At 47.6% G+C, this 27,566-nt stretch overlaps 1 protein-coding gene across 3 annotated transcripts in view; it reads right to left on the minus strand.

The window, feature by feature from the left end:
* Vgll4 (vestigial like family member 4) overlaps window positions 1-27,566 on the minus strand; it is a 109,343-nt gene that overhangs the window by 28,202 nt on the left and 53,575 nt on the right. For all 3 annotated transcript variants that reach the window (XM_021191673.2, XM_029535351.1, XM_021191672.2), the window contains one exon: window positions 1,237-1,426. In XM_021191673.2, the coding sequence (XP_021047332.1) occupies window positions 1,237-1,426 (190 nt within the window). The remainder of the gene's footprint in view (window positions 1-1,236; window positions 1,427-27,566) is intronic.

A 27,566-nucleotide genomic window follows, 5' to 3' on the forward strand; every position in this document is an offset into this window, starting at 1 on the left:
TAACACTACAGTGATTTATTTGAGGATAAATACCTCTGTCAGTGTCTTATGACTGAACACAACAGAGCAGGCAGATTGGCATGCGCGGAATGCGAGGACGCGGGCTGAGGCAGCAGAGGCCAGGGCCGCCTCCAGCTGCAGAGCGCAGTCTTCAGGAGGGACCCTGCACTGCACCTGCTGCCGCCAGCACCAGCCAGCCCGGTCTGGGGAGCGACCCCAGTGACTACAAACCACTCATCTGCACATGGGGACAGGGGCAGGGACTGGCTACACAACTGCCACAGTCCAGACACCAAGTCCTGAAAGTGCAATGTAACACACATTGTCTTAGCCGGCCAGACCAAGTTGAAAATGGGTTTAAGAGATGGGCTGGAGAGAAGGCTAGGCAGTTAGGAGAACTGGCTGCTCTTCCAGATGACCTAGCAGCATACCTAGCAAAACACCAATGCACATAAAAATAAATAAAATCTTAAAAAATAAAAGAAAGAAAATAGTTATATTTTTTTAAAAAAAGAAAGAAAAGAAAAGAAAAGAAAAGAAAAGAAAAGAAAAGAAAAGAAAAGAAAAGAAAAGCCGGGCCATGGTGGCGCACGCCTTTAATCCCAGCACTTGGGAGGCAGAGGCAGGTGGATTTCTAAGTTCGAGGCAAGCCTGGTCTACAGAGTGGGACAGCCAGGGCTACACAGAGAAACCCTGTCTGGAAAGAGAGAGAGAGAGAGAGAATATGAGGGTCAGAGAAGACACGAAGGTAATCCAATCAATTGCAATGCTAATCAAGGATCTGACACCAAGAGATGTCACCATGGCTCCAGGCTACCCCCAGCTGCACAGTGCACGGTGGGGTGCATGGTCACAACGGGGCTCAATACTGAACGCCCATGCAACAGCCTTCACTTGGGTAACTCACAAACACCCAGTATCGATTTGCATAACAGCCAGCAGAGGAAACTAGCAAGCAAAAGCCATGTTTTCCAAACAGTACCCGTAGTTCATCTTAAGAGCTGCTCCTCACCAACATGAGAGGTTGTCGGAGTTGATAAGAAATAAGATGTCATTTCTGCACCAGTCACTAAAGTCAGCTCAACACCTTCCTGGCATATAAACACCACCTATCTTTTATAAACAACGTCCTCTATCGATAACTAATGAAATCATGATGACGTGATAGGCGGAAAGGTGACGGGGAAACACAGCCCAGCCCAGAGCAGGCAAGATCCCCAAGAGGGTGGAACTTACAAATGGGGGCTGAAGATGCGGCTCATCTTGGAGACGTGATCATTTTCACAGTCCAAGTCCTTGTCCCCGGGCTCCATGCTGAATTTCCTCTTGCTGGGGCTGATGGGAGGAGGGCCTGTGCGGTGACTGCTGAGAGCAGAGGCCACCGGGAGGGTCTGCATCCTGGGTTCTCCCCTGAGGGAAGCTTCACCTATGCAAAGAGAATTAGGATGTTATCACCAGGCGGGAGGAGCGCCCCATTGTGGTCTGCACAGTCCCCCAGCTCCCTGGCGCCCGGCCTGGGCCCCTTGCAAAACTCTCTGTGTGGAAAGTTTTGGCAATACAGCAGGCAGCCTGCCATTCTCAGAACACGGTCTGGGCATGCAGCCACTGCCAAGCAGGGGACATTTGACATCAACAAGGTTTGCCAGCACTAGCTCCTCAGGGTAGAGTTTAAAACGAAAAGTTGCTATAAACAGCAGAGAGAGGGAAACTGATCGTGAGCAGTCCCCACAGGGAAGTTAAAACTCGGAAGGCCCTTTGATTCTCAGGAATGCAACCCCATACCTTTATAAGAAAGTGCACAAAACTGCTGCTGACAAGCCGATGTTGCTGTTTTTATTACTTTTTTTTTTGAAATGTGTGTGTGTGTGTGTGTACAATGCCCATGGAGGCCAGAAAGATTGTTGGATCCCCTCAAGCTGGAGTTATAGGCAGTTATGAGCTGCCCAACATGGATGCTGGAATGGAAGCCAGGCTCTCTGGAAGAGCAACAAGTGCTCTTAACCACTGAGCCACCTCTCCATGTCCCAAGCTGCAACTCTCAAAATGTGTTTCACAGTTAGGTGCTCACGAGGGCTTTGACAGTCAGTCTGGCTTTTTGGGCTGTTGTCAGGGGCGCTGAGCTGAGAGACAAATTTGTGCCTGGTTGTGAATCAAGACAGTATGGCTTTTCAAATACTAAGGGGTTTGTATCTCCTAAAATCTGTAACAGGAGTTATAATTACTTTGAATGAAAACTCTCAACATTCTAAGTCCTAAGGGAGCTAACTTCAGAGAAAGCCTTCTGTTGGGCAGTTACACGTTGGCTTCTGAGGCCTGACCAATCTTATTTCCACCAGTCACAATTAAGAGTCATATTAGCGTGAAGTCAATTTCATCTGAGGCGCTGTGGTACCCAAGAAAAGCCACCTTTGTGACCACTCACTTCCCTTCATATCACCACTGATGCACGGCTGGCCGTCAAACAGGCGTCAGCTTCACATACAGGCGACAAATGCCATTTTGTTAGTGGGAAGGAGGGAGGGAAAGACCTTCTGAGGATCCACCAGGAAAAATAAAAACCCTGCCAGTTTAGACAGCAAGATATAAACTTGCAAATATACAGTGACCTGTAATGCACCCCAGTGGGATTTCTTGTACGGCTTCTGGCCACAGGGCAGACTGGAACTTTCCATAGTGCACAGGGTAGCTCAGCATGGATCCTGTACTGGCCTGCCTGGCTCACAGATTCTGGCTGGTCTGGATAGGCCTTGGCATCCTCTCTGTTAACCTTTGGTTAAGCACCGTTCATCCCCAGACCTAGAGAAGGTGGGAGATTTCTTCCCTCCCTGGCCTCTTGTTCCTTTCCCAGCCTTATTTCTTGGACTTCTTCCTCTCCAGAGCAGGGATGCCTCTTTAAGACTCTAGTGAGCAGAGGAAGAACTCTATGAAGCCCAGGGAAGGCACTACCCCTGCAGACCAACCCACGCCAAACAGCCCACACCACACACTCTGTGCCCAGTGTTTCCCAACACTCCTGGCAGGGTCCTCGGAGTGGGGAGGACACAGGCTCAGCATGGACCCCAGAGTTTCAGGAGCCATTTCATCAGCTGCCTGCTGGGGCAACAGACATTGCTATGGAAACAATCACCACAGCAACATGTTCCAAAGGGGTCCAAAATAGGAGCAGTCGTTCAGGACAGCAGCTATAGGGCAGCCCAGCCCCAGAACAGAAAGCACCCATGGGCCCCCATCACTTGGGAAGGTACCCACAGAGAAGCCAGTCGCTCAGTGACTACTCTGCACACGCTTGGTGGGGAAAACCCCTCCACTCCACACCCCCAGGCCATGGCAGAAAGCAATGACGGTGCCTCCTCCATTTGAAGTTCACACGGCAGAGTGGCTGAGCTTCAGTGAAGCTAGCACAGAGGAAGAAAAGTCCACAGGAAATTTCCCAGGGGTGGGGACAAAGGACTCTGAAGGAACTGTAGAGTCCCCTGCGGATGGGGGGAATGAGCCCCATGTAGAACGGGGCACCTCATGAGCACTTCTTAAATCTCATCACACACATGACCAGGGTGACGTGAATGGCTTGCACAGGTGAGCTGCAGACGGGAAGTATGCCCTCTGCTAGTCAGAGGAACACCTCTATCACAAAGCTGAAGGAAGGGCAGTGACCCTCAGTGGTGACCGGCTTTGGCCACTGATACCCCTTTGTTCATCTTTGGGTCCATCCCCACACCAAGGGAAGCTGTCCAATGCTTATATTTTGAAGCCCACTTGTTACGTTCTTGTACGTGGCAGAGCAAAGTTAGAGTGATTTCAGCAGGGCCCGGGGGCAGGGCACCTTCTGAGGACATACCTGACTTCTATCCCTAGCGTGGTTATTAAAGAATACCCCAGACACATGCAAATGCAGAACAGAAGCGCTTCTTAAACATCATCCCCCGATTACAAATAAGCAAGATTTCCTCCTGGCCTAGGAGGTCATAAGTATTAGCATGTATTTATTTTAAGGAAAAAAATAAATAGAAAGGAAAGGCCTGGAGGCCAAGCACTGCCCTAGGGCACCAGGCACCCAGGGCCCTGGGCACCATCCCTAGCACATATGCGGGGGGTGGGGAGGAAAAAGACAAAGTTATGTCGTGATGTCACACGTGAGCAGTCAACACCAAAGTCACGTTGGAACTCGAGGACAGGGGGAGACCAGCACACCGCCTCATCTGAAATCCTGCACGTGGAGGATTCTAAGACCTCACTCTCTAAACACCATGATACTAACCAGAGTCACTGCCAGTCAGCTGCTGCATTCTCGCCTTTTACAGTCAACAAAACACAGAACTTAACTTTCAAAACAGCAGTGTGTATTCCCTTGCCTGCTGGCTGGTTGAGATTGGGGGTCTCACCGTGTGGCCCAGGCTGGCCTCAAACCCATCTTCTGCCTGCCATCGCCTCGACAAGCCGGGACCACCGGAGTATGCCACTGCAGCCACCGAAGCACTAGCTTTCAATGTCTAACTTTCAACTTGCCCCACAGCTTCCTGGTCTCCTTCCCATCCCCCACGTGCCCTCTGCCATGTTTGAACCTAAAGTCAAAACATGAAACCACAGTTCCCCACGCCAGCCACTCGGCTGCACTGGCGTGTCTCCTGTCTGACCACAGCCGTGGTGACCAGACTGACGTCACTGTCTCGGTGGGAGGGAAGACCCAGTACACTATCTGCCTGCAACATTGCACAACCCTCTCATAGGCCCAGGGCCCTATGGGGCAGGGGCCCAGGCAGCTGAGGCACATTTATTTTCTTTTAAATAATGAGTCTCCAGCACAGAGATGAACAGCTGGGGAGAAGGTGCAAAGAAATCAGACTCTTTTGAGCAGTTCAGCTGTGGCCATCGGGTTCTGGGTCACTTTTTGTTTTTTAAAGAAGGGCTGTTGGGCAACTCGGTGAGCAGGCCCATGTCAGTAGAGATAAAAGATGTGACATACTGTCTGCCACGGCACAAGTCTGGCCCATACTTCTACTGCTCAGTGACCGAGCCGCTGTCTTCCAGCCCTCTGGTTATAACAAGAAACACCTTTCACATTGCTGCTCAGAACCACAGGTCCAGTGTTCAGAGCCAGATCTTAGAACCAGGAGGCTGAGTTCAGCCAAGAAGAGCCCATCTAGCCAGCCAGGTCAGTGTGGGCATGCAGGGTTCGGCCCTGGGCAGGTCTTGGCTGCAGAGCTACATTGAGGCTGTGGAGAACCACTACCCGTGTTGTCTTCAGCTAACAACGGGGGAAGGTCATTAGCAGGGCCACAGGGGTAACTGACAGACTGACACAAGGAACATTTGAAGACAGCTTCAAGCAGATCTCCTGAGCCTCACCTGGAGAACCTGGTGGCCTGGCTGCGCCGAGAGCAGCCTATGGTACTTAGGCCACTTTGCAACTAGGACTACCGGAGCCAGGAAGAACAAAATGGCCAGCTGAAGAGACAGCAGGCCAGACAGGCACGCCCACTGTACTCAACCCCAATGCACGGAGCCCAAGAAGCATGTAGGCGCCAGGGCTCTGGGAACCCCAGTAGCCGAGACCAGACTTGCTGGCTGTCTACACTGAGATGACAATGACAGGGAAGCTCCGAGGGTGACCTAGTCCCGCAGAGCACAGCTGGCATGTGAGGCCCAGACAGTGCTCACAGTCTTACGCAGTTTTAAGTACCTATAATCCCACCAAGGATAAAAGACAACAGCGTTTGATTCTGTTTACTCTCAACAAGGGGAAGGAGAGATGGCATTGAGGTCGGGAGCACCTCCTATGCTTCCAGGGTTCGGTTCCCAACACCCATGTGGGTGACTCACAACCACCTTATAACTCCAGCTCCAAGAGATGCAATGCCCTCTTCTGGCCTCTGCAGACACTGCATGAGCATGGCACAGACACGTATGCCCAAAAATCTTGGGAAAAAAAAAAAAAAGTCCCAACCACATGATACCTATAGTTCTTACTCAACCTCCACTATGCTAAAGTCAACTGTGCTAAAGTCGTTTTTAAACACTGAGGGAAAAGGTTAATCTGAATATCAAAAGATACTAAAATATGTTGAATACAAAATTGTACCCAGATGCTGCCATTAGAAGGGGCAGTAAGTCTATACTATGCAAAACTATCTGTAGTCCCAGGAGTGATAGCAAAGACAGACCTCTCCTTCAGACCACAGCTTGTACCAATAACTCCAGAAGTGGACTGCCACCAAGAAGCTCCCATCACACCTGTCACCTGGTAACAAAGGAGGCTCCCCCATGCAACAGTGACAGGAAAGACTGTCTAGTCTTTGGCAGTGCTTGGCTTGGTCATTTTGATTTGTGTGAGTGTACATGTGTGTGTGAATACGTGTGAATGTCAAGTGTGTGCATTTGCCTGTGGAGGCCAGAGAAGGTCATCGGATTCCCTGGAGCTGGAGTTACAGGTGGTCATGAGCCATCTGGCCTGGGTGCTGTGAACAGAACGCTGGGCCTCTGCAAGGGTGGTTAGCGACTGGCCCACTGGCCCACTTCTACAGAATCAGAGATCTCAAAACTTTTCATTCACAAACCCTTTTGGCCCAAGAACCATCTCCTAATGAATAAAGGAATCAATCTATCACTGGGTGAGTAGACGGGACTTTCAGGTTGGATGGAAGAAGAGAGGAAGAGGAGAGAGTTAGGGGCTTTTGGGATGGGGATAGCGAGAGGGCAAGATGTAGCTACTGTTGTCTCCTGGCTTCTGGGCGAGTCCGTGTGATGGAATCTGCACACTATATGCTCAGAACCAAGGCTCAGTGAACTCACATGGTGAGACATGGATAAGTGTGGTCAGAGACACCTCAGATTCACCATGCTTGCAGACACCTTTAACAGTTGATAAACTTTCCCACCCCCACCCTCAGTTTCACATTCATGGGGTCAACCCTATATGGAGTTACAATCTACAGCTTACAAAGCCAGAGTCTAGCCCTAAAGGTGAGTTTGGGATTCATAAATCTTAACTGGGATTCACAATACCCAACACCCGTGGGCATCCCTGCTTTCTGACCCTCACTTAGCCAGCATCTCCTTCTATCTGGGTTCTCCCCTCCCTCCTCAGAGAGTCCTCAGGAGGAATGTGCAATAGGGCGGACAAGCCGGCTTCTGTGTTGATGAAGGCATACAGGTTGGTGTCCACTTGAATCGCAGAACATTTGGCAATGGTCCAATGTGTCACGTGTCCTGCCATGGGCCACGAGTGCCAACAAGACAAAGCTGGCTCAGGCCCCTTTGATATCAGTACATTGAGCCCTCCTCAATGGAGGAGGCTCTGTGTCCAGCAGGAACCTTTTCTATCTAGAGCTGATTGCACATCCACACTGGTAACATACTGCTGGGGAAGGGGAGGGGGAGGAGGGAAAGGAAAGGGGAGGAGGGGAAGAAAAAGGAGTGGGAGGAGGAAGGGAACTATGGGAAGAACTATCTGCAGAAGGTTCTGGAATCAGACTCCATTTCCCAGTGTTTAGAAAGTGCTGGTGACTGAACGTAAGCAGAAAGGCCTTGCTCAAACCTCTTCCCCACCAGGGCCAGCTTCTGAGGGTCAGGAAGAAGCTCAGACGGAACCGTGAGGCAGAGGAAATGTGATGGCCTTCTCTAATTGTCTTGTCAGAATGTCCCAGAGCTGCCCAGCCACACTCCCCTGCCACACACAGCCACACAGCCTCTGCCACACACAGGCCCAGCATCTGAGGTAGGCTCACAGGTCCTGGGAGGGTGGCAACTTGAAGTCCAACACTGACCACTGGAGGGAAACAGAGAATCTTGGGAATGGAGAGACTGGAACACCAAACTCCGTCTCTCCAATGTCCTGGAGAGACGGGACACTGACCCTCCAAATATCACCTAACCTAAGTGTCACTGCCCAGGTGGTCGGGTCGCCTCTGGGAGGAACTGAGCTTCTCACTCATCCAGTGACAGGGACAGGGACAGGGTCAAGGATATGTACAAAGAGTAGGCTCTGAAATGGCAAGTGTGCTCACAGTGGTCCTGTCACCCCTCGAACACCCCTTTCTTCATTCACCATGACAATCTGGGAACTTGAAGAAAGCTGTCCTGCCTACAACAGGGAGTCTATGGCGACACAGTCCCAACGCAAGGACAAGAGTATGGCACTAAAGAGCCCGCTGACAACACTCACTTCCTGCTCTGTTGGCTGCTTCTCCCAACTAACAGAAAAGGCCAGGGACACCGTGACCAGAAGCAGGGGACAATGAGTGACTCCACAGAGCCGGACTGGGTCAGCAGACCTGGGGTCAACTACTTGACTCTTTGTGGGAAATTCTCCACACCTGAGACAAGGGCAGTGTAAACCCAGAGGTCCAGAAATACACAGACCAACCAAGATGAGGTTTGCCTCCAAAGGTTTAAGATGAAAAGATTGTCCCTTTGGATGACACTGTTGAGAGGCAGGACATTTGGCACGCAAAACCTAAAGGGATCTCCACAGATCAGTGGAGAACATGCCTTCAGAGGGGACTCTGGGATCCCAGAGTCTCTCAGGAATCCTATCCAGTAATGTCATCTCCTCTCTTGCATCCAGTCCTACCAATGTCAGTCTCTTTCCCTCTCCGACACCCCCCCATAGTCCCCTTTACAATGTCGACTATACTCATAATGACACACACACACATAAAAATCTTGATTTTTCTGAATGAGTTAATTCATTTAACAGCCATTTCCATGTATCCAGGTCTGCAGATTTACCTCTCGTCACTGTTGAATAAAATTCTACCACATGTACGCTCCACACATCCTGTGTCTATCCTCCTACTGAAGGACTCTGGGCTGGCTCCGTTTCCCAGCCACTGTGAATAGAGAAGTGATAAGCAGGAATGTGTGAGCATCGCTGTGATGGGACTTAGATTTGTTTGGGTATATGCTCAGGGGCAGTATATCTGAGTCATGTAGCAGTTCTATTTTCAATTTCTACACTGCTTTTCACAGTGGTTACAGTGGTTTATACCCCCACCTATTGCGAGAAATGTTTTAAAAAGTCGCACCATCCCACACTACATCCAGCTATTCTCTGCCTGAGGGTCTCACCGCCTCTGTTCTCTTGCTGCAGATTCTCTGCTCACATTCCCAGCCGTTCACCCCCTGTGGTCAGCGGTCCCAAATCCCAGTAACCATATTTAAATTAATTGGGGAAAAATTCTGCTACACCTACCAGCACTGAATACGGTTCCTTTCCCCCTGTATCATCTCCAGCACTTGTTGTCATTTATTTTCTTGGTTTTAGCCATCCTGACCAGGATGAGACGGAATCTCACAGTAGTTCTCACATTTCTGTAACAGTGCTGAAGAGGCCTAAATGTGTTTATTAGCCATTTGTGTTTCTTCTTTTAAGAACTATGTGCTCAGTTCAGTGGTCCATTTAGTGATTAGAGTTCGGGGGGGGGGGTGATGGCAATTCTAGGTACTAATCCCCTGCCTGGTGGCTAGCTGTCAAATACGCCCCTCCCCCATTCTGTCACACACCCCCTTCACTCTGCTGATGGTTTCTTTTGCTGTGCAGAAGCCAATTACACATGAGCCCACCTGTCAAACTTCAGGGTTACAGCTGACCTTGCCTAGATTTCTAAGTGTTTCTCCGAAAAATAACTGCTATAATTTCTGAAAGTAACTTGGAAGTATACAGACTTACATCTCTTAAGTACTTCATCACAAACAGTCTAAGAATGGTGCACAGCCATGGCACCATTATCACCCAGCACAGTTCACTGACTGTCAACAGCATACATGTAAAGGTCGCTAGTGAACTGCTCCTTCCTAGGGTGGCACGGTCACACACCGCTCAACACATCTGTCCTGATTATTGTTGTTTGTTGTTGTTGTTGTTGTTGTTGTTGTTGTTGTTCTTCTTCTTCTTCTTCTTCTTCTTCTTCTTCTTCTTCTTCTTCTTCTTCTTCTTCTTCTCCTTTTCTCCTTCTCCTTCTCCTTCTCCTTTTATGACATGTTGTGTTTTGCTAGTCAGGTCCCCTCCTCATGGTTAGATTCCAGCTAAATACCTCTGACAGAAATCCACAGAGGTGACACCAAGTACTCCCAACTGTGCTGCATCAGTCACCTGACACAAACTCATCCCACAGTGGGGATTGGCGCTGACCATGGAGTGAGGGTGGTACCCACGGATTTCTCCACTACCAAAACCAAACAGACAAACAAACGTATCACCCTTAAATAAACCAACATTTCTTTTTCATACTTAGAGCATGGGGCCGTGCCCTTGTCTTTATTGATCCACCGATGTTATGTTTCATGGGCCTTTGGTGGCAGTGCCAGAGGCTATGGCTACACTGTATGAAACAGCAAGTCTGACCAGGATGCGACCTCAAAAGACAACACACAGTGGGCCTGCCACCCTACCTAGCATGCCCCACAATCAACCAAGCGTGGATCTAAAATATCTTCTAGAGACTGTGGTTGTTGACTATGTACAGGATGCATTCACGTCAAGACTCTATAAACAAAACACCAGGCCAGCCATTCTCATAGCACTGTGCTGGGTGCTGCCATCCGGAACCGGTTCCATCCCAGAGAGCCCTAAAAAGCTGTCCCGTGGATATGGAGAGACGATGGCCCAGTACAAGCTGAGGCTGACTTATACACCATCAGGAGTACAGCAGGTGACCGTGACTGTCTGCAGTCCAGGGGGACAGGTACCTCCCACCCTCCCCATCCTTGCCCTCTTTTCCCAGCCAAAGAGTTCCAACAAGGTCACCCAGCCTTCCTGAAATAGAGGAAATTCAAGGCATATAGATTACCTTTCAAGGAAGTATTACCACCACCGCAGGGGAAAGATCAGTGGGAACTCAAGAGCTTCCCTTTCCTCAAGCATTTTAAGGGTTACCATATGCTGCGGTTTGAATGAGAAATGCCCCCCATGGGCTCACGTGTTTGAATGCTTGGTCCCCAGCCAGTGGCACTGTTTTGAGAGGTAATGGAACCTTTAGGAGGTGGAGCCTCGCTGGAGGAAGTACATCATCAGGGCCGGGCTTTGAAGTTTTTATAGCCCGACCTTACTTCCTGTGTGTGAGTGAAATTGGATCTCTGTTTCCTGACTGCCCGGACAGCCTCACTCTCCTGATGCCCTGCCTCCTCCCCATAACTCACAGGATCCCCTCTGGAACCGTAAGCCACAATACAAATAAAGCCTTTCTTCCATAACTTGCCTTTTGTCAGGGTATCCCATCACGGAAACACTGAAAACCAATATCCCACTTAAGAACTGCAATGGGGGTCGGCTCTGAAACATTACCACGAAGGGAAAGTACTCAGGAGAGGAAGGGAGAGGGGGCTATGGACATCAGATACGAGGCAGCAACTCTAGCTCTAACTGGGAAATAACAGCAGTCAGCATTGTTGGAAGTGGGGGTGGATCCAGGCGTCCCAAGCAAGGACAACTGTGTGTCCAAGATGAGGGTGGCTGCGACAGAGGACTCATTTCTTTTCCATGGCCAAAGCTAAAGCCAGAGGGCTAGTGTGGAGCTGGTGGCAGAATACAGGCTTAGCATGACGAGGCCCTGGAGTCCACCCTCAGCACACTGGGGGAGGGGAAGTAGTAATCACTGGATCCACACAGACACACCAAACCTCCTTTTGTCTTTAGTGGTGGGGGCTGTGTTAAGGCTTGCCAGTGACCTGTCATAGCTCTTGTTTGGATCTCAGCACTTAGAAGCTGAGGTAAAAGGATCACTGCAGTTTGTAGTCAGCCTGGACCAAGGAAATGGGGCCTGCCAACCTGGGCTACACAGCGAGGTCCTATACCTTATATAAAATTAAAAAAATAAAGAAGTAAGAGTATGTTTGTTAGCTGGAAAGAGTTAAAATGTTCAACGAAGATTTATATGAGGGGGCAGACAGTTAATTCTATATACAAGTAAGAATAAATGATATATTTCCTACTAGGAATTAGGTGGTTGGTAGTGGCTCCGTGTGTAAAAGCAGTTGCCAGGAAAGCCCGAGGGTCTGAGTTTGATCCCTCAGATCCCACGGGGAGGTGGATGGAGAGAAGTGGTTTATGTCCTCTGATCTTCACACACATGCCGTGGCATGTACATCTTATATACACATACACATGATCATAAATAAAAATGACAATAACGTAATTGTGCAGCAGTGAGATGGCTCTGGGGGTCAAGTTACCCAAGGTCTCACACCACACACACACACACACAAACCATACACCATTAAAATAACATAGCACAGAGGAAAAAAACCAAAACAAAACACATGAACTTGTGACTTGGCAAACTCCACTACAGAACTGCATCTGTGAACTATGTTTTGATGAGCTATAGATTATTCTCGAGATTTTAATATTAACTCAAAGTTTACAATCATTATGTAAGAGATATATCTCCCGGAAGAGAAATGATAAACTAAAAAGTCTGTTGTGAGAAAAGCAACATTGAATGTGCTTCCACACCGTCTTCCCCAGCATGCAGACGAGCCTTTCAGGAAAACAGAAAGACTGGGTGGGGGCGGACAACTGCAACTTGAAACTGGGAGCTGGGGGCAGGGTGGGGACAGCAGTTGGCTCTTGGTCTCTCTCCACTCGCCACACTCAGGCCTCTTTTTCAGTTTACACTACCAGCGAGCAAACGTTATCACCGAGGGGCCAGGAAGGGCCAGCTCCCCTTCCGTGTATTTGCTTAAGATATGAAGGTTAAGCAGTCATTGTGCTCATAAAAGCCGGGCACTTTCAGGCCTATTTGAGGTCTCCGTTTACCTCCAAGTGACTAAGCCTGAAGCCAAAGACAGACAAGAACTGGGCTGATCAAAGGCTGGGCTGTCATTAAGTGAAAATGACGGAAGATGAAAGGCTGGCGGCCACTTCAAAGGTCCAGAAGTGCATAGCAGGGTAGTGGGGCAGGCACAGGCTGCAGCTTAATGGACAGGAAGACATTCCTGCAGCCGCACATCCCCACTCTCTATACAAAACACAGTGTAACACAGGCAGGATCTGGTGCCTGGATAGGAGAAGGAGAGGGAAACATTGTTTCTATACTGGTCCGGATCTTTTTCTTTAAAACCAATGAGATGCAAGGACAGTTTGAAAAAAGTTAGCACCTCAGATGACAAGCACAATCCCACCACAGCAGTTTTTTTGTTGGCCTCACAGCAGGCAGCTCAAGCCATGTCAACCCCCTGGAGTAGGTGGATACAGTCCCAAGTCTCCATTCCCAGCAGTCTGATGAGGAGAACTGATGGGCATGCTGCCCTTGCCTGGGACTGGCCCTCAGCTTCTGCATTAGAGTTGCCACCCCGTGAGAAACCTAGGCTGGCTGAGGCCCGCACGATACCGATACCTCTAATCCATCCCAGCCACTCCTGCCCACCCTTGCATCTCAGCATCCATGAGCTGCAGAAGTGTGACTGGACCCTTAAATGCTCACACACACACACTCTTCCCTAAAGCAGACGCCCTGGACTGACTTTAATACTCAGATTATCTTAACCGCAGTCCTGGTCAAGCTGACGGCTTTGGGGGAGATTGACAGTGTCTAAGGGAAGATAAGATCCATGCAGAGGATGCAGAGGAGAGAGCAGCCCACTGTGCCCGGAATGAAGACTCAACCCCAGGAAGCGTCCAGGAGTCTCTCTAGAGCTGTTAAGAGCAGAGGCAGCTCCACGCATTGCATGTGTAAGTTGGTGAGTCAGGCAGAGCAAGCTCTACCATTCGAGGGAAATGGAGACCAAAGTGGCTCAATAATATACCCATCCTCACACACTCTGGATACATGAAAACCTGGAATGTCACCCAGGCCTGACTCAAAAGATCACATTTGTACTATCTGTGCCCCTCAGGGGGGAGTGACAGAGCATGCCCTTAGCAAGGGAGCAGAAGTTTGCCCGTGAACAGATCCTGCAGGCCAGTGGTGCAGAGGCAAGCACACCTTTGCTTGCTGTGGGCCCTCTCTCCGCTCCCTTCCAAACTTGCCACCATGAAAACCCTCTTAACACTCCGACTTAATTAAAAGCTGCCGTTTAGCTGGGCATAGTGGTGTTCACCTTTAACTTGGGAGCCAGAGGCAAGTGGATCTCTGAGAACTCAAAGGCAATCTGGACCACATAGTGAGTTTCAGGATAGCCCAGCACATACTGTTTCAGTACACATACCTCCAAAAGGGTGCTTTGTATGCTGAGCCTCGGAGCCAATGACAAGGACTGAGCTGGGCGAGAGGCTCCACTGGGACTGCAGTTAAGATGGTTGTGAGTTATGTGGGTGCTGGGTACTAAAACCCAGGCCCCTCTACACGAGCAGCCAGTGCTCCTAACCACTGCCTGGGCCATCCCTCCAGCACCCTGGCTGTGTCCTGAGTGCTCTGAGCTCTCATGTTAGGAACAAAGACCTCCAAGGGATGAAACCCTCTTTACCTCTTTACAAGGCATATGCATCTAAGATGTCTTGCACAAAGCCATTACTCCCCTGCCCTGTTTCTTGAGAGACTGGCCCACATGGTCCATTGCTAAATTCCCACCAAAGAAATCGGTGGGAAAACTCTGGAAAATAAACAAGAGAGACACTCCCCATAGACGTTCCCATATCTCAGCAACTCAGATACCTTCCTGGCAATGTCACGCCCCAGTGTCACTGACTGCAGAGGCTGCCTGTGCTCTGCCAGCTTTTCTTTAAAGCCTCCCTGACAAAGCGTATTGAAACATCTCCCCTGCTACAATGTTCTTAAATTGATGGGAATTAGACTAATGAAGAAATAAAGCAAAAGTAAAATGTTTCTATTTGGGCTGCTCTAGTTATGAGCATCTGGTAAATTAAATGGATGAGTGGTTTCCAGCCACCGGCTCAGCTACGTCCTGATGAGTTCTCTGGGTCTCTGGTCTCTCTATACTATGAACCTCAAGGGTCTAGCAGGTGGTTCAACTCACTTCAATCATGCTTTCTAGGCACCGTGGCAGCAATCCCCAGCATCCCCCATCACAGACCCCATCCTCTGGGAACAGAAGCAACAGTGGGCTGTAACCGAGGGCTCGTGTGTTCTCCTTTGCTTCCCACTGGAACTGTCGTCTTAGAACAATTCACTATACTCACACTCGTGTGCTTCAGCAGATAACCTCAGATGGCAAACACATCAACCTTTCTGCTCTTTGGAGATCCACTGTTATGGATCTTAACAGTGGCTGAATGCAGAGAGTGTGACCTCACACATATCCAATCCCACTGGCCCACACATCCCATGTGGGTGCATCCTCTCACAAAGATGCCATAGCACTGTCAACATGTTGGGGTGGGGAGACAGAGCAGGCATAGACAGGCACAGTCAAGAACCTACCTCTCTGTAGGCTAAAGAGAGTGTTGCGCACACTGACCATCTGCATGGGTCGGATAGGCGAGATTCTAAAGACTTGGGATCCACTGAGCTCATACTGTGGCCTTAGCATACCTGTGTGAAGCCCAAATCGTTCCTGGTTAATTTCCTTGCAAGGCTCTTCTTTCTTGCTTAGTGCAATGCTTTTCCAGGACCACTCAGAAGAACTATCCGACAGGGTGGAGCTCAGCTCGATGCATACATAGTCTTATACCTGACCCCAGTCCCAATGACAATTATCACCAGGACATCAGAATTCTGTAGTCATGGTACTTTTAGGAGAGCTTCTCATTACACTGTGAAACATCTGTAGCCCCGCCTTCCCCATGGAACTCACATCACAATCGCCTCTGCATAGTCTCATTTTAAAATGTTTACCTCTTATAAACAGAAACTTAGGTAAGTGGCCTCCCTTTACCTGGCTGATAATTCAGTCTCCCCATTTGGAGCCAACCTTTGACATTCGCTGCTTCCTATTTTGTATAAGGCAAAAATCCATCATATAATTCCTACAGTTCATTCTGAGCAAGCCCCTAGGAGTCTGTGACTTCCGGTCAGTGTCTTAGAATCCACAGAAACGGGGGGGGGGGGGGGGATGGGCACAGGAATAAAGGGAAGCTTTAACTGCAGAGATTAGCTTTGGTACACCCAGAGGGAAGCAGGGTATTCTTCCGGCTAACCCCCTAAAGCATCCACAGAGCTGCTGCCACCATTCTCAGAGTGAGTGCCCTGAAGATCCACCCCTGGAAACTCCTTCTATGATGTGATACTTACAGACTGTGGCTATGAAGTGAGCAATAAGACAGCAAATGCTGTGATTCAGGTAAGTGCCTCAAAGGCCCATGTGGTCAAGGCTGGGTCCCCAGTCTGTGAGCAGGAGGAAGTTAGGTTGTTGGGCATTGAACGGGGTGTGGCTTCTTAGCCACCATGTGCTCCCAACACAATATGCTGCCCCACCACTGGCCCAGTGGCCAGGATTGAAACCCAAAGTAGACCCTTTCCTTAGGGACCTTGTTCTCTCAAATGCTTTGTCACGCCTGAAGGACTAACACATCTAGGCAGGTGCATCTCTCCGGAATCCCAACAGTGCCAAGGGCTTTACCTTCTGACCCAAAATATTTTTCAAATCCCTTGGGGACAGAAGCGTCACTTGTGATAGCAATGTGTGACTACATGTGTTAGAAAATTCACCATGGCAGTGCATCTTCTATCTGGAGATCCACAACCTGGTTTCATGACAACTGAAACACAACTATAAAGTGTCTGGTGTTATCATTCATGGCTTTGGGTTAGATGATGCCTGCTTCTGAGATTTTAGAAATGTTTTATCTCCACCTTGAATTATACAAAACATTGTGGAACTAAAAATGTCCTCCAGACACCAATAACAAACCACACTGGTACTGCCCCTGGGACCATGACATTTTCCTATGTCAGCTGTTGTCACTGCTGCTGTAATGATAGCTGAACCCAGAACATGACTAACACAGGGAAATTCTTCTCAACCCGAAGAAAGAAAGAAATCATACAAAAAAATTAATGAATCATATACCCAACCACCCCCACGCCACCCCCACCACTACCACCAGTCAAAACAAAGTGCCCACCTACATGGGTGGACACATATGCAAACCCTGGTCATTTCCCGAAAGGTTCTAGTGTTCTCCCCCTCTGCTTTGTTACTTGTCTGTTGCTGTGATAAATCACCTTGACCAAGGCCGTTTGCAGAAGAAACGGTTTATTTGGGCTATGGTTCTAGAGGGTCCATCGAGGCCCGGAGGCACGGCGGAAGCAGCAGGAAACCGAGAGACCACATCTGCAGAACTCAGGGAGGAGAAAACAGCCGGTGGAGTGAAACTTTTCATCTTGAAGCCTGTGCCCAGGGAGTGACATATTTCCTCCTGCTAGGTCGTGCTACCTAAACCTCCCCAAAGAGCGCCAACGGCTGGTACCCAGTGTTCAAGCCGTCACAGAGATCTAGCACAGATGGGGTTTTCAGAGCCTTTAAAAACACTAACAGGCATTTTAGGGTCCCATTTACTCCCTGTCCTCTAAGCGCCACTGTGGGATCTCTTCCGCTAGGGCTTTCTGCATCCATCCAGCAGAAAGCCGCTCACACAGATACATACGAGGGAATCCTCAAGCCCGTAAAGAGCGGTGAGGAGCAGCAGCCGACGGTTTTACACGACATGTGGGCGAATGAGCCTCGCCAAACAAGAGAAAGATAAGGCCAAACACATCAGGGGTCCCAGGGTGACAACCCAGGTATGTCTGTCCTCTAGCCGGAGCGAGCGGAGGGAGAGCTCTCTGACCTCACTCTCCTGCACGCTTGCTTATGACCTGACTTGCGCATAGCACTGCACACGTGCTCCTGGCAAAGAGAACACACAAACATAAAGATTCATACCAATGTGTCCTCCTGCTAGACCGCCACCCTGCCCTCTCTGCCCAGGCTGCGTTCTCACTGACCTGCCCTCACGAAGCTTACACTTTAAGATGCAGTGACGAAGAGGAAGAGGGTTTAGCTCTCAAAGTGGATCTAATCACATGATGGTTGCCATTATTTAAACCATCAACTTTACTGTGACTTGAATTCTCCTTCCAAAGAAAACCGTCACTAGCCACAAGATATTTCAGACTCCACCTGTGCAATTGGCCTCAGACTAATCTAGAAAGAGAAAGCCATTCAGTTTTATAGGAGCAATTCTCCAAGGCTGCCCTGCTCCTGGAGGGCAGAAAGTGCCGCGTGAGAGGAGCGGATCCAGTGCGTTACCATGAAACTCAACAGCAGGTGGAACTGACTTTATGACATTCTGTGGCAAAGACATGTCACACGGCTCTTGGGTACAAATACTGGACGAGACAGGCTTGCACTACGCACCCCAAGCTGCCCTGGAAGTTCTCATCATCCTGCTGCCTCAGCCTCAGATGACGGTGAGGCACCATACACAGCCTAAAGGATCCTTTATCTCCGTCTGATACTCAACTAAGATAAACGTGTATAAACTGTCTGAATAAACACTTAAAAACGGAAGGTACAGTCTAGAGATGCTAGCACTCATAATGGAAAGCGCGGTCATTTGACTTCCCCAAATGATAACCCTGAACAAAACCCCCAGGTGAACTTTCTGTGTAGTTATCGTGACTCACCAGAACTGAGCAGCTCCACACAAACCTGCTTAAACCTCCAGGGCTAAACAGCTCCATCCACACCCCACCACTGTATGCCACGAAGTCAGACTCCAGCCACCTTTTGCTTTGAGGTCACAAATCGTTGTTTCTTAGTCACAACAAACTCAAAATTCTAACCTGATGGGCCAGCAAGATGGTTCATGGTTCGGTGGGCAAGGGTGATAGGTAATCACGCCCGATTACCTAGCTAGGTTCAGTAGCCCCCACTTCCCAGACTATAGCATGTGTGCCATACATGCCCACAAAATAATTAGAATATAATTACACTTTTAAAAGTAAAATTCTCACATAATATGATGCTGGTTTTAATGAAAAAAGAGAGGAAAACAGTGATAAAGCCTTCCCTTGAGCAGTTACTGACATCTCATGAAAAGCTCAGGGAACAAGGAAGGAAAGCCAAGCGGGTGGAGAGCCCAGTACGCTCTTGAGACAGGGGCATTACCACCCCTCCCCCCTCAGGTGTAATCTTTCTCCTTTTAATTTTTTTTTAATTGAAGAAATTGTGTTCATTCAATATAACTTCCCCTCCCCAGTTCCTCCTCACCTCCCCCCCAGCCAATTTTATGTTATGTTCTCTTTTCTCACACTTTCATAAAAAGAAACAAAACCAAAAACACAAGAAATGCGCGCGCACACACACACAAACTCCTCAAAAACAAAAAGTCGCAAAAACAAAAATGAAATCAACCAAAAGACCTATAGGGCAAAAAAAAAAAAAATACCAAAGCAAAATCAAACAAAAACTCTCTGAAATACCACGGAGTTCACTTGTATTATTGGCAAACTACTCCTGGGCATGTGGCCTGCCCTGGTGTGTGGCGACTGATACACCCAGTGACATGCCATTGAAGAAAACCGATTTTCCCTTTGCATGTGGTTTCTTACTTAGGGGTGGGACCTTGGCTGGCTGGGATCTGTGAAGGTCTTGTGCATACTGCCACAGTCTCTGAGTTCAGATGTGCATCAGCCCTGTTGTGTCTGGAAGATACTGTTTTCTTCAGGGAAAAAAAAAAAAAAAAAAGATTCCTCCTGAGTGAGTTAACCAGACCTCCATGTTTTCTCTTACATGTGGATGTGTCTTTTCAGCTTTTGATATGTGTATTACAAACTGAATAACTACAGGGGTTTATGTACCTAGTAAGGGACCAGGAAAAAGGAGAGGGTCTCCCAAGAAGGACCAATAAAATATAAGATTATGGAGAGATAAAGGGGGAACTAGAATTAACTAGAAACTAGGAGATTAAATAGGAAGGGGGATGGAAGAGAGCGTAAGTAACAGAATAGGGGAAGATAACTAGAGGTCACTTGAAGAACCACAAGGACACTTCCTAAAATATAAACATATATGAAAGGAATCTAGACGGTGTCACCAATTAAGAAAGGAAGACAGTGCTCCAACTAGACATCTTATGCCACCAAGTAAAACTACCAGTGCTAGATTAGAAATGGATTATATTTTGCGGAATTGTTGGCTAAGGGGGTCCCATGGTGCTCCCCCACCCCCAAACATCACAAACTACTGCTCAAAGCTACTGGTTGCTCTCCGTGATGCTGATGTCCTATCAGTGAAGAAAACACTGACGTCATCAAATATGAAGAAGCCGAGCTGGTGCCCAGCTAGAAGCTCCACCCCTACTGACTAGCATCTGTGGTTCTGGAAGGTACTTTGCATACCACTGGAAGAGAAGGGAGTTATCAATATCACCCAGCTACGAACCCTGTAATCCACAACAGTGGCCTGCTTGTGAGATGTACCCGTGCAATCATGGCACAAATGTTCCGGAAGTAACCAACCAGTTTCTGGTGGATTCAAGGCCCACTCCACGAGAGGACTCCACACCTGACAGTGCTAAAGTAGCCAATCACCTGAGCGCACACAGGCCATAGGCCTAAGGGAGAACCAAATACTATTATTCTGCCACACAAACACAGCAATAAAGTAACTCGTAATGACAAAGCTCTGTCCAGCACTCAGCCCTCATCAGAGTAGCTTCTTTTGTAGTATATGGAAAATAACACAGAGACCCACAACTGGACAATGTGTACACAGTAGAAGACTTCGGAGAAATGTCTTTATCACACTCCGATCCCTCAAGGTTCAGAGATCTATGCAGAACAGGAGGTGGAAAGATTAAGAGTCAGGCATTATCTTTAAAGGTCTGAGAAGAATATAGAACTAATCATCCTAGGGACTTCTTAAGCTCACTGAACTTTCTTATTCTAAATGCATTTTGTTCCTATTGGGAGCCCTAATGAATCACACAACCTTTTTAAAAACAAAAAGTTGCTACCACTGCAAAATGTTACCTCCTAACACCATAGCTACATGCAACTCTTAGACTGTGGCCATAGTTAATAAACCAAATAAAGACCCCATACCTTTAAGATTCTAATAAGTTTGTTTGTTTGTTTGTTTGTTTTTTAAAAAACCTTCACAGGACCATAGAGATGTCCATAGAATGGACATCTCTATGGTCTATAGCTTGCAAACAAAACCAGTGACTTTCCAAGTTTGTATGTGACTATTGCCAACTGCTAATGGTCTATAGGCTCCTAGGCATCCACCTATAATGGCCTTAATCTTCTGCATGGGCCTGCTCTGTCTCTACCACTGGAGTTTAGACTGGCATCTTGAGGTTCATATATCTGGTAAATAGCTGTATCTCCAGCACATAAAACAATGCCTGGCACACAACTGAGCAGAAGCAATTTCCCACAGACAATGAGGTCAGTTACAGGTGGACCAACATCAGGACTAGACGTCAGGACAAGCAGGCCAACTGCACCCCAAACAGCGTTCATCAATGCTTCCTGCACAGACTGAGATTCTCCGCCCTTTACCTGCTGTGCCTACACACCTCCCTCTCCACACTTCACCTGCGGCACCTCACCTGCACACCTCCCTTTCTGCTTGGTTTCCTCCCGGAACAACCTTCAAAGAGTTGAGGAAGCCTAGAGAGGGTTTAGAGAGACGGCTGAGCAGTTTTGATCACTGGCTGCTCTTGCAGGACCTCATCCATTTCTAGCACCTATTGGAGACACCCGATATTAAGCTCAAGATGCCTGGGACCCCTGATCACAAGGAAGAAAAACCTGTGTGTTGGTTCCATGTCTCAGAGCATGAGGCTATGGCCTCTTGTGGGCCCCAGTATGAGTGCTGAGAGTCCCCAAGGCCCGCTTCTTTGGCGCAAACATCTCGTAATGTCATTTCTGCAAGTATTCTTAGTACTTATCATTCTTTTAAACTGATATTTGGTGACCTGGCAAGACCTAGTAGGAGCCTGCTTAATATACAAAAAACTAAATGTTACCAATAATATTAAAATGAAGGCTATTCTTGAATTTTAAAAAAAATGTATGTTACAGTCACTCGCTCGAGGTAAAATATGAAAGCAACTTAGAGCCAAGGTCAAATAAGTAATTCTGCAACTGCTCCCCCAGTCTTAAGTCTCAATTCTGTATAATAAAATAGGACATTTTAAACATAAAATTAAGAATAAAATAACATACAAGTATTTCCCAAAAAGTTAGCAGTGAGTTCCTTGGGTTCAGGAACAATGGTAGCTAGCAGCCCCTAACAATTCACCATACAAGTTAAGAAAGTTTTGGTAAAGAAACAAGTGGGGTTCAAAAATTACAAAAACTTCTGGGTCAGCAGTATAACCTCATGTTTGCCCTTTCATAAAAGCATACTGTCTCACAAGTATCTAAAAGATACTGACTTTGTAACCGCAATACCACTGCCCCAGACCTCACTAAAGACTGGTGGTCAAAAAAAAAAAAAAAAAAGAAAATAAATTAAAAAATTAAAAAAGAAATTGTGCTTGCTGTAAAATTTTTATGTTTAAAATTGTATAGTTCCCTTTTTTCTGTTCTAAATCTGTACTAATCTGTGTCACCAAAAAAATGTTAGCACAAAAAAAAAAAAAAAACCACTTACCCACCCCCATAAACTTTATAATTCAACTTCCTTGTATAATTTCAATAAGAAACTGGGACTAAGTCAAGTCTAAATGGGCATTCTAACTCCCAAGTTCAAAAAGCTCTTACAAAAATCAACAAACCTTCAGTACTGTACCTCAATTGTGTGTTTTCTTATTCTCCTACCAGGTACCCCTGTCCTTACGGACCCCCACTCTTTGCAGGGCTGAACCCCAGCAAGCACCCACATCAGTTGGCTCACAGTTGCCTGTAACTCCAGTTCAGGAAGGATCTGAGACTCCCTTCTGGCCTCTGCATGCACTACAAACAAATGCACGAATACACATATACAAACATAAACATCGTTTTTTTAAAGAAAGAAACTCTGGTTATTGAGGCTGGAGCTTGCTCAGCCAGATGAATATTTGCAAGCCTGAGGATCCAAGTCAGGAGAGTGAAGGCTGATGGGAAGGCTTAGCAGTTAAAAGCACCTGTTGCTGCTGTGGAGGAGCACCCAGGTTGGCTCCCAGCCCCCATGTAGTGACTCATAACCACCTGCAACTCCAGTTCCAGAGGATCCGGCACCCTCTTCTGGCCTCAACAGGCACTGCTCACGGGTGACACAGACATACTATGCAAGCAAACATTCAAACACATAAACGTAAATCATTTTTAAAGAGTGGTGCGATGGCTTGGCATCCTAGCAACAGGGTGGCTGAGACAAGAGGATCTGTAAGCCAGCCAGCCTAGAATAACAGGGGAGACCCAGGTCCCACAGACAAGAACTAAGACGTGAAGACTGAGCAGGCCACTATAATCATTGCATGACCTTGTCCAGGAGTTTCCAAGGGGTTGTGCAAGCAGAAACCAGATCACAGCACATGTACTGAACGATCACAATGGCTTCAGTTAATGTGCATAATCAATACATATGATGAAAATATTCCTTTTTCTTTTCCCATTGCCATGTGTGTTATATGTATGTTCTTTGAATGTGTGTGTGTGTGTGTGTGTGTGTGTGTGTGTGTGTGTGTGTGTGTGTATACATGTGTCTGCGTGCATGTGGAGGCCTGGGGTTGGTAATAGGCACCTTCAAGCACTCCTCCACATTATTCATTGAGAGGCAAGGTCTTTCAATCAGACTCAGCTCACCTATATGGCTGGTCCCAGTAGTGGGCCACCATGCCCATTTGGCTTCTAACAATTTAAACTTTGGTCCTCAGGCATATGCAGCAAGCCTTTTAAGTACATGGCTCTCTCCTCAGCCTTGAAAAACAATTCTGTCTGTTAGTTTGCTTTTTGAGACAGGGTCTCTCTATGCAATCCTAGGAGGGTTAACCTCAAATTCACAGACATCCTCCTGCCTCTGCCTCTCAAGTGCTGGGATTATTAAAGGTACACGTTACTATGATGCCTAGCTCTCTAAAAATAATTCTTAAAAATATTTAGATGACAGTGGATTGAGGAACAAGGGGCCAGAATGGAAGCAGACGTTAAGTTGATTTTCTCCTTCCTATAACTCGGACAGCAAGGCGGAGTCTAATGACCCCCACAGCTGTACAAACTCCTTTGAACTCCCTCCTTCCATCTCTCCCACCCTCTCTCCCTCCTCCTCTCCCTCCCTTTTTTCCCTCCTTCCTTCCTCCTGACTCTGTGAAAGTCCAGCTTACCTACCAAGCAAGATGTCCCTTGAGTTCTCCACAAAAGCCGTGGTATCTGTGCAAGCGTACAAACACACACACACACACACACACACACACACACACACACGCTTGCGCTCTCGCTAAAAATGTGCATTGAAAATCATTTTTAAAATGCATAGTAAGAATGAAAGAACGTGGGTAAATAAAAATGCTGCCAATAATAAAAATTCAAGTCATCCCGACTCTGGGATGGTGCAGCCACACAGTGAAGACGAGAAAAACTGCTCAAGAGCCGCACTCATGGCCCTCTTAATTATCAGGGAGGAAACATGGCCACTGCTCAGCTGGATTATGGGTAGTGCAAACAACTCTGCTGAACTGCTTGGCAGCTCACATCTGCATGAAAACATTACATGCTGGAGTTCACACATCTGCATGAAAACATGACATGCCTGAGTTTGTTCTATTTAAGTCCAGTCACTAGCCAAGAGGAAAGCAGGCGCTGTTTTCATGGGAAACAGACATAAGATTAAGAACAATGCGCATGGAGAATGCTTTTTCATTCATAACTCTAGCAGAGGCATGGAACTTGTGATGGCTTTTCTTGACTACATCTGGAATTAACTAAAACCTGAAATGGCCTGGCACACCTGTGAGGGATTTTTTTTTTTCCTTAATTAAATCATCTGAAGTGGAAAGACTCATTTCCAATCCTGATCTTTGAACTAGGAAGCTTCGCCTTTAATCCAGATCTTTTGAGATGCAAAGATCCACCTTTAATCTGGGCCTCACCTCCTGTTGGCAGCCCATAAAAAAGAATGTGGAAGAGGCAGCCTGCTCTCTGCCTGCTTGCTCTCACTCTGGCTGGCAAGTCCATTCCTTCACTGGCAATAGAGCCCACGTCTTCAGGACCCCAGTGTATGCTGAAGACCCGCTGAACTACTACTGAATTCTTAGACCTTCTGTTGGTAGACAGCCATTAGTGAACTACCTGGACGTCAGCCTGGAAACCATTCTAATAAATCCAATGGATGGATGGATGGATGAATGGACAGATGGACGGACAGACGGATGGATAGCTTGATTTTGTTCCTCTAGAGATAAAACCATGACTAATTCACAGCTATTGCTGAAAACAATGTCCCCTTCTTGCCCCCACAAAGCCAAGGGAGCAGTGTTTGGAAGATGGCTCTGTCTAAGCTCTTCTGTCTCTCAGCCCACAGGAGGCTGTTGCTACAGCAAAGCTGACATGTCACATGTCAGCTTCAAGCCACCTGCCTATAATCAGTCTCCCCACTCAGGTCCCAATTTAGTCCGGCATCCAAGTGTCACCCGACTGGCATCACCACAAATGCCACCCAACTGCACTCTCCAAAATAATGACCCAAGATGGGCTGGACGTATATCCTTCCATCAGTATGGGAGGGAGAAGGACTTGAAAAGGTGGTGGGGAATGTGAATGAAATACCAGCTGGGAAAAAATTCCAAGTGGAGCATCAGGAGATGTTTAACAGCCAGTGAATGAACAGGAAGGCATTGTCAATCCTTCCCTGCTGCAGCCTGGCCGCCCATGGGAAAGACAGCAGCACTTCAGGGCCATCGAGCCACTTCACAAGATCTCATTAAGGCACAAGAGCTCAGGGTGAGAGCATGTGCTGTGCATGTGTGAAGCCCCTTGGCCTCCGCCCCCAGCGTATTCCACAGCCCCCAAAAGACGGCAGACAGAGTAACTCCAATTACATGCAGCTAGAACAGCATAAGACAACAAAACAAAGCCCCTTTGCCAGGGCTGGAGCTATGGCTCAGCAGGTAAGAGCACTCTTCTGGTCTCCCTGGGCACCATGCCCCCCCCCACGCACACACACACAATTAAAAATAAAAATAAAACATTTTTCAAAATCCATTTACGGCCGAGGCATGGTGGTGTGCTCCTTCAATCCAGAACTCTGCAGATAGAGGGGTGGGCTTTTGTGTGTTTGAAAGCCAGCCTGATTTACACAGTGGGTTCTAGGTCAGTCAGGGCTACAGAGCCTGTTAAAAATAAATAAATACAGTGGATTTTCTACTTTGGGGGGATTTGTTTTGGAGACCAGGTTTCTCTGTGTATAGCACTTACTGTCATGGAACTCACTCTGTAGACCACGCTGGCCTTGAACTCAGAGATCTGCCTGCCTCTGCCTCCTGAGTGCTGGGATTAAAGGCATGCGCTGCCACCACCCAGCTAGATTTTCCACTTTTACTCGGGTAAATAGACTTTCCTTTCAACTCGCAGTGAGTCAAAATGTTATTATTGAAAAATATTCTACATGAGACCCAAAGTTAAAACAACCCACAGAATTCGGGGGTTGACATAGTAGTGGCTGGAGATGGATGGCTCAGCAGTTAAGAACGCTTGCTTGCTTGCCTGCCGTGTTTCCAGACCTCAGTTGGCTCCCCAGCACCTACCTCAGTGGCTCAGAGCAACCTTTAATCCCAGCTCAAGATGCGATGACGACCTCTTCTGGGCTCCATCAGCACCCAACCACACAAACACACTAATATAAACAAGACTAAAATTCTTAAAAAGTCGGCACAGTGAGGCAAACAGGCAGAAAGAATTCTCAGAACTTCTAGAACACTGGTGGGCAGATGGCCCAGCAGGAAGAGCACTTGCCATGCAAACCCTGGGATCCACGTAAAGGTGGAAGAAGAAAGCTGACCCCACAAAGTAGCCCTCCCACTGCCACCCATGGGTATGCCACACACAAGCCCCTGCCCCATACCATACGCATGATTTGAAAATCAAAATAAACAGACAAAAAACCCGGGGGCTCAGAGGTGGTTGAGATTAAGAGTGCTCACTGCTCTTACAGGAGAGTTTGTTTCTCGGCTGACATGTTGGGCACTCACGACTGCCTATGACCCCAGCTCCCTCTATTATAGAGGTGACACCCTCTATTGGTCTCCTCAGGTACCTGCGTGTGTGTACTGCACACACCCAGGAGTGTATATTAGAAAACTTAGTCCCTTTTTTATTTTTTTTTTCTGTTTTTCTTTTTTTGTTTTTTCTAGTCCCTTTTTTAAAAATAAAAATAAAGTTAGCGAACATGTGACATCCACTTGGGAGTGAGAGCCCGGCAGGCGTGTGCAGGGGAGTATGTCACCAACAGAAGAGAAATCATTTTTAAAATAAAGCACGTGCGTGCGTGGGGGAGGGGGCGTGTCGCAGAATGACAACTCACTCATGACTTCTTTTTCAAATAAAAAAGGGAGGAGGCCTGCTTCACACTACCGGCTTATACTGCTGAGCAAGGCTAAAAAATAATTACCATGAGCTAAATATACAAATAGCATTAAATATAAACTGTCATTAAATAAACATTAATACATAGAGATGAGGCAGATACAGCCAGTTACATTCCCCAGGAAGACATATATATATATATATATATATATATATATATATATATATATATAT

Source organism: Mus pahari, chromosome 2 (assembly GCF_900095145.1).
Source record: "Mus pahari chromosome 2, PAHARI_EIJ_v1.1, whole genome shotgun sequence".
Classification (NCBI taxonomy): Eukaryota; Metazoa; Chordata; class Mammalia; order Rodentia; family Muridae; genus Mus; species Mus pahari.